This window comes from Chionomys nivalis, chromosome 2, assembly GCF_950005125.1.
Source record: "Chionomys nivalis chromosome 2, mChiNiv1.1, whole genome shotgun sequence".
In the NCBI taxonomy this organism is placed as follows: Eukaryota; Metazoa; Chordata; class Mammalia; order Rodentia; family Cricetidae; genus Chionomys; species Chionomys nivalis.
Genome location: NC_080087.1, coordinates 131347493 through 131355643, shown reverse-complemented (window position 1 = coordinate 131355643; position 8151 = coordinate 131347493). Strand labels below are relative to the sequence as shown.

Genomic DNA, 8151 nt, shown 5'->3' with positions numbered 1-8151 from the left:
GGCAGTGAGTAGATGGTGGCATTAGAAGCTGGTTTGGGTATCGTACCTTTCCCAAGTCACTCTCCATTGGTGACTTTATCTTTATGCTGGGGACAGCACCTTTCGGATGAGAGCAGAGGATTTTCAAGAACAATGAAAAAGACTCGGGAAGCTGGGCAGACGGCACACGCCTATAATTCTCAGCACTGCGGCAGGGGAGTGTTATGAAAAGGCAAGCAGAGCTCTATGAGCTCTATGAGTTTGAGGACAGCTTGGTCTACATAGTGAGTTCCGGGATATCCAGGGCTATGTAGAAAGACCCCGTCTCAAACTATCACCACCCGCAAAAAGAAGAAGAAGAAGAAGAAGAAGAAGAAGAAGAAGAAGAAGAAGAAGAAGAAGAAGAAGAAGAAGAAGAAGAAGAAGAAGAAGAAGAAAAGCTAAATGACTCCATTTTTTTTTCCAGTTTAGGTGTTTAAGAATAATTTGCTCAGGTGTGATTTTCTGCCTTCCATGAAAAAAGTGCAAAAGTCAACAGGCAGCAGCTTTTGCACATCTAGCTCTTGTTTGATAAGTTGCTATTGGTGAACAGAGAATTGAATTTATCTCAGGAAGTGGAGTCCAAGGGTTAAGCTGGTGCTGGAAGGTTAAAGGTTAAAGAACTTGGGGTTTAGGAATGATTAAAACCAAATGCGACTATCCTTGGATTTTATATTGCCAAATATATGTTCATATAAAAGCTGAACATATGCCCCAGTTTTTCGGAACAGTTCAACTTTGGCCAGAATTATTAATGATTATTAATAGGAAATTCCTTAACTCCCAAAAGCGACCCAATTTATGTGCGGATTATATGCTTACTGTGTTTATTCAATACTTAGGTATTGAACATGAGGTCCTGAAGCCATGCACTCCAAAATGTGTACATGGATAAGTAGCAGGAAGAGGGGCTCAAGGAAGGGACACACGCAGATGTGTCTGCTGATGCGCATAAACACCTAAAGTAGTGTCATCTAATAGTTTTTGTTTTTTTCTGGTATTGAGAGTTGAATCTATGAACTTACAAATTCTCTACACCGAACTACATCCACAAAACCAGGGGTCGCCTAGTGTTAAATTTCTATAATTGTGCTTTTCTAAAATAAACTTATACTCACGGTCCCAGAACCTCTATAACAAAAACAGTTGTGTGTGTCAAAGTCGTAAGAGATAGGGCAGGGGTCAGTGGAGAATGAGTTCTCCATCTGGGCCAGTGTGGCCCGGAGGGAAAGCAGTGCTCACTGGGGGGGGGGGGGGGGGAGTGATGGCTCCTGGGAAAGGCACAGCGCTCATTCCTTCCCCAAAGACATTGCTTGCATCTGTAAGGGGGGAAGGGGATATATGAAGTTTCTACTCTGGGCAAGATGACATTTGAGCCAATTCACTAGCTCTCAAAGATGGGATAATTTGATAAATTTTGACTGAACTCATCAGATTTATTTATGAACTTTATAAGAAATAACCTTATAACCTCATTTAATAACTGTAGGCTATTTTCAATGATTTTTTTACTTAGTAAACTCTTTCCAGGACTCATAAGAAAACCCAGGTTTTAACCAGGTGGTGGTGGCACATACCTTTAATCAGCACTTGAGAGGCAGAGGCAGAGGTATGTCTGTGAGTTTGAGGCCAGCTTGGTCTACAAAGCAAGTTACATGACAGTCAGAGCTGTTATACATAGAAACTCTGCCTCAAAAACCAACCAACCAACCAAAGAAACAACAGACAAACAAACAAACAACCCCCCCCCCAAAAAAAACCCCACCAGGTTTTTATTAGTACTGGAAATAATCAGGCTGATCTTTACATTTCTTTGTTACATTACTTTTATTTTATTTATTTTTTGTATGTATGGATGTTTTGCTCACATGTATGTCAGTGCACTGTGTATGTGTGGTGCTGGTAGAGGCTGGAGTATCAGACTCCTTCATGAAGGCACTGGTATTCAAACTTGGGTCCTCTGGAACAACAAATGCTTTTAACCACTGAGACATCTCTCCTTTATTACATTTTTATTTATTTATTTGTTATGCATGGAGAGTGTGTGGGTGAAAGAACAACTCTTGGGGAAACTGACCACTCTCCTTCCATTGAATGGGTCTTGGGGATCAAAGCCAGGACACCAGACTTGGGAGCCGGCATCTTTACCTGCTAACCCATGTCACCAGCCCAGTATGACTTTTCTTGATAATTTAAAGTTTTCTTCAATCCTGCACATTTAGTCATTAGAGAATGTAGTTATACCAAGAACATTACTCTGCCTTATATAGGAGATGCTTCCCATCTTGAAAGATTATCATGTTTGGTTTGGTGCCGTTACTGCTCAGGAATGCTTAAGAGATTGAAAGGAAGGCAGGACTCTTCTTGTGGTGCCAGAATCACAAGCTACATATTTTATTCAGTTCTAAAGAAGAAAAGGAGAGAATGAAAGGGCCTCAGTAGAAATCCATGACTCGTCTAAAAGAACCGACTTTGGCATTTGGAGCCCCCCAGTCAAGATATCTCCTGTACTCCCCAGGCCTCAGCAGGTACTGCTGTCCCCTGTAGCTAGGCATTTCATAGAGGACCCAGCAGCCTTCAGTTACACTGAGGGAATGGATTTCGCTGAGGTGGAAGCGATCTTGAAGAGAGAGACAGTCATCTGTGATCTCTGACATTTGTCCTCTGAAGTCATCTCTCTCATAGATCCTCATTCGGTAAGTGCCAGAGTGCTGGGGACAGCAGACAGAGAGGAAAAGCAAATGAACACAGAGAGAAGCTAAGTTTCCAGCCCCAGCAGCACCCCCTCCGCCCAACATGAACATCCCGAGTTCATGTTTGCATTTTGAAGAAGCATACTGCAGAGTTCAGAAGTCTCTACCCCGAAGCCCGTCACTGAAGAATCTAGGGCTTCAGTGGCCAACCAAGAAACAAAGCTCAGGCCTCTCCACACCTGTCTACCAGTCCATCGTCCCTGGCTTAAAAGTTGCTTAAAATAAAACTTATTGCAATTAACTAAAAATGGCTTAAAATAAAACATCACATTGTCTCAGGGCTTGTTGAAGAGCCAGCCCTTGACAAGGGAGGAAACTGGGAATTACTGGAAAGGCGGCATTTTGATATAGCTCTCTTATTGAAAAGATACTAATTTTCAGCTATTTTCTGTAAAACATGTGTGTTGGTGTTCGCATATCTATAGATCAGGAGAGCAAGCTCCTGTGACACATAAGGCACGGTCTTTCGCTTGTTTCTCTTTCCAAGCCTCAGTTTCAGTCCAGACCAGAGTGCATTCAGCTCCCCGGCCTCCTTTGCAAACTGTTCCTTTCTGTCTTGGTGAAGTTGCATTTCCATGGCACTGTGTGTCGCGTCTCTCACACTCTACCCACCTAGGGATGCTGTGCTCATTCTCCAGAAAACATGAATCTTGGGCGTTAGTGTTGAACTTGGCCTTTTTGCTGGTGTATTCTCAAAGAGAGCTAGTAGATAGGGCTCGCTCCATACGAATAAAAACCAGAAGACGGGGAAAAATAATCAAGAAGAAATGCAAGGCCAAGCAAGCCAAGACATTTTAGATGAGACTGGGGGCATTCAGGGTGGCATGGTCCTAGACAAAGGGGTAGCCCAGGCTGGCCTTGAACTCTTGGCACTACCTCTTCAGCATATCCTACCATCCAATGTGCATTGCATTTATAGATTAAGTAGCACTGAATTTCTGTCCTGAAGTGGTTTGGAATGAACTAGGGCTTATATGGAGGGGTTATATTTTGAACAAGTAGTAAATGCATTGTCTTCGATGTCCCATTTTTCTCCATTCCTCTCTGAAGTAATTGAATTCTCAGTGGTGAACGCAATGTGAAAATGGGGATGAGACCCACTGAGACAGTTTGCCTGAGCTAAAGGGAGCTCACCAACTCCAACTGGACTGGGAGTGAACGAGCATGGGATCAAACAAGTCCCTCTGAAGGGGGTTGACAGCTGGGGCAGACACTGACAGTGGCACTGGGATTTGTCTCTACTGCATGTACTGGCTTCTTGGGATCCTATTCTCTGAATGTAAACCTTGCCTAACCTAGATGTAGTAGGGAGGGCCTTGAACTTTCCACAGGGCGGAGGTGCATTGCCCTCTCTTAGGACTGGAGGAGGTGGGGAAGGGTGTGTGGAGGGAGTGGAAGGGGATTGGGGGGAGGGGAAGGACTGGGAATTTGGATTGGTAATTTTTAAAAGTAATAAAAAAAATCAAAATCGGAAGGAAGGAAGGAAGGAAGGAAGGAAGGAAGGAAGGAAGGAAGGAAGGAAGGAAGGAAATGGGGATGAGAGTTTTTTTTTAAACTCACCACCAAGTTCCTGAGATTCCTTTCTCAGGTACCCTCCTGGACACACACACTAGGTGTCACATCCACCCTCTTCTCTAGTTGGAATGGCGGTTTAAGATGACCTTTTACAAGATAATTTGTGTTTCCAGACACCCATTATGAAGACTGAGTCACACTCACGTGGGGGATGAGGCGGCAGGAGCGGACAGAGTCGCTGAGGCCCATCCACTGCTGGTAGTCAGGGTAGTCCCCGCGCCTCAGGAAGTACTGGTGGCCCTGGTAGTTGGGGCGCTCATAGAGCATCCAGCAGCCACTGTCCACTCGGATGGAGTTGCAGCGGCTGAAGTAGGTCTGCAGGTTGGAGCAGTCGGTGCTGCACTCATAGCAGCGTCCCTGGAAGCCGCGGTCCTCGTAGAAGATGATCTGTAAGGGCAGAAAGGGACCAGACAAGTTTTCTCCCAGCCAAGGATGCTTAGAGAGGGCAAAGGTCAGCCCTGGACTTACCTTTCCCATCTCGCTGAGCGTAAGTAAGAGATGCCCGGTGTGCTGTGAAGCTCCAGGGAACTGCCCCTGATATATATAGCTGCCCCAGTGCTGCCTCCACAGGAAATCACACAAAAGGGCCCATTCTGGTGAGTAAGGGGATTTGCAAGCTCCGAGAGCATCCTCCCTCCCACTGCCTGCTGGGGTTGGTACTCTCATTCTTTCTGGTAGGTTCGGGTAGCTCTAATTCACTAAAGCTGTTGTGTTGTCGCAACAGAAGAGTCTTTGCTCGTTTTTTAAAAAAAAGACTGAGTGAAACTGTAATTCTCTGCTTAAACAACTTCTCAAAGCAAATTGGTTTTAGCAATGTGCCTGCCTCAGATTCCGTCTGTTTGCCTTAAACTTAAAAAAAGAGAAGACTTTAAGCAATCAGGAATCTTGAGTAAGAGAGATCTAAGAGATAAAATCTGCAGAAGCTCCAGCACCGGACTGAGCTCCCAAGGTCCTAATGAGGAGCAGAAGGAGGGAGAACATGTACAACGAAGTCAGGACCACGAGGGGTGCACCCACCCGCTGAGACAGTCGGACCGATCTTTGGGGAGCTCACCAAGGCCAGCTGGACTGTGACTGAAAAAGCATGGGATAAAACCGGACTCTCTGAACATGGCGGACAATGAGAGCTGACAAGAGGCCAAGGACAATGGCACGGGGTGTTGATCCTACTTCAGGTTCTGGCTTTGTGGGAGCCTAGACAGTTTGGATGTTCAACTTCCTAGATCTGGATGGAGGGGGGAGGACCTTGGACTTTCCACAGGGCAGGGAACCCTGACTGCTCCTGGGACTGGAGAGGGAGGAGAAGAGGAGTTGGGGGAGGGGGAGAGGGGCAGGAGGAGGGGGAGGGAAATGGGAGGCGGGGAGGAGGTGGAAAATTTTTTTTTTCAATAAAAAAATAAATAAATAAATAAAATATCCAGGAAAAAAAAATCTGCAGAAGCACTCTGAAAAGCAGAAAGCTTGGTTAAAGTTAAGACCCCGTGATCATTACTGTTAGCTGGGGGACTGCCTTGACTAGAGTTGTTAACTGTGGCTTGGGTTCTCTCCTCTCTACCCTTGCCTCCAGAACACAGGTTTGATGCACGCTAGGTCCTCGCTGTGGCTCTGACTAGAAAGAAAGCAGGTACTCTGCATTTCTCATCTCCTTAGAGGACCTAAATCTTCCTTCTGCTGATGGCTACCTAGAATCTGCTCCTCCTTCAGATGCTCAAAGACTTTTCACAATCAAAGCCTCTGTTCCTTTGATGAGTAGATCTCATCAGAGTCCTAGAGTCAGGCAGAAACGTTCCCAGCATCCTCCACCACCTTTCTCAGATTGAGGATTGGAGTCCATGCACATAATCCACGTATTATGGGAACCCCGGGGTCCCCTAGTCAACTTCAAAATGATGTCCTAGCCGGGCGGTGGTGGCACACGCCTTTAATCCCAGCACTCGGGAGGCAGAGGCAGGCGGATCTCTGTGAGTTCGAGGCCAACTTGTCTACAAGAGCTAGTTCCAGGACAGGAACCAAAAGCTATGGAGAAACCCTGTCTCGAAAAAAAAAAAAAAAAAAACAAACAAACAAACAAAAAAACCAAAATGATGTCCTATCAGGGCAGTTTTCAGATACTTATTATATTGCCCTTTTGTAAAATATTATTTTTTCACAAATGGGTACTGACATTTTTTCCACTGCATGACATTAAGATTTTGCAAAACTATAAAACAATGCATCTTTCATTGTCTTTGTTTGGGGAAATACAATGATTATTCATAGACATATACTGTTTACTTAGCACATAAGACGTTTACTGTTCAAGTCCCTTCAAGGGCAACAAAAACCTGAACTATGTGTGGGTTCCAAGGATTGCTGGAAATGATCCAGGTTATCATCAAGTGGCCGATGGACTTCCTCAAAGGTCTATCACTGTTCTGTCTTTCAGACTGGATGTTGTATAGTGCTAATGGCTGAATTAATGTTGGTCAGGAGCAGTTAGGCACAGCCTTTCCATAAGCTACTGTGGACATAATATTTGTGAGCTCATTGTTCCAATCAATCCTAGATGGTTTAGGGATTTTTGTCATTGGTATTGGTATGTAATAGGATTATCTGTGAACAGAAGTTCTGTTCTGCCTGGTCCCACAGCTGTTCAGTCTCAAAGAAACACACAGAGGCTTGTATTAATTACAAACTGTTTGGCCTGTTGCTCAGGCTTATTACTAACTAGCTCTTACATCTTAAATTCACCCATAATTCCTGTCTATGTTTAGCCATGTGCCTTGGTACCTTTTCTCAGTAAGGCGTTCTCATCTTGCTTCCTCTGCATCTGACTGGTGACAGTATCTCCGCCTTTCCTCTTCCTCACCCACCCATACTTCCTGCCTGCCTACTGGCCAATTAGCTTTTTATTAAACCAATACAAGTGACAAATCTTTACAGTGTACAAGAGCAGCCTTTCAGGCATTCTTCATATTGTGCAGCCATATCTTCATGCACATACCTCTGTCCTAGCCCCTCTTACACTAACCTCTCCCTGTTTGACTCTGAATGAACTAGCAAGTGACTTATCTCTGCTCAATGATTCCATGAATGCCCTGATCTCAGGCTACTTTTCTTCACATACAAAGTGTGCTTGTTTTAATAAAAAATAAAATGTTTTAATAGTTATTTATTTTATTATTTTATGAGTGCTTGGCTACAGCTATGTATGCATCCTGGTGTCCACAGAGGTCAGAAGAGAGCTTTGGATCCTTTGGGACAGCAGTTACAGATGACTGTGGGCTACCAAGTCAGTGCTGGGAATCAAACCCAAGTCTTGTGCAAGAGTAACAAGCACTCCTAACTACTGAGCCAAACTCTAGCCCAAGGCTCCCTTCTGTAAGGTCGCCCTTTAGGAGGGTTTTCCCCATTGCTATTTTAGGGCCACCTGAGTGAGTAGTCACCTTCCAATAACATGATTTTTGACTTGAAGCCATACATAAAGTCAAGTTATTTGTGAACTGAATCCACCTATCCCTTTTCCTCCAGTCACCTGACCGTGGGGTCTCCTGCATGCTGTTAGAATTGTGAGATAATACAGTGGCAGTGACTTCAGCCAATCCTGCAGGGAACTCTAGAGCCATCATGAACTGAGCAAGGGACAGGGACATTGTGCCCTTTCATTGCTCAGTATATTAATGTAAGCTGCCACCATGGAGGGGTATGATGCAGGATAATGTAGTAAATCTATGTAAGCTGCTACCATGGAGAGGTATGATGTAGGATAATGTAAATCAATGTAAGCTGCCACCATGGAGGGGTATGATGCAGGATAACGTAGTAA

At 44.6% G+C, this 8151-nt stretch overlaps 1 protein-coding gene across 2 annotated transcripts; it reads right to left on the bottom strand.

Annotated features, from left to right (window-relative positions):
- Window positions 1–2453: 2453 nt before the first annotated feature.
- Window positions 2454–4823, bottom strand: LOC130869695 (gamma-crystallin B). 2 transcript variants are annotated; one of them, XM_057762080.1, is made up of 3 exons: window positions 4815–4823; window positions 4485–4733; window positions 2454–2729 (listed from the first exon to the last, which is right to left on the bottom strand). In XM_057762080.1, exons 1-3 carry the CDS (start codon window positions 4821–4823, stop codon window positions 2454–2456), a joined length of 534 nt encoding a protein of 177 aa, XP_057618063.1. The 2 variants fall into 2 exon arrangements, with proteins under 2 accessions (XP_057618063.1, XP_057618064.1); XM_057762081.1 differs by having other exon boundaries at window positions 4491–4733.
- Between the last annotated feature and the right edge of the window lie 3328 nt (window positions 4824–8151).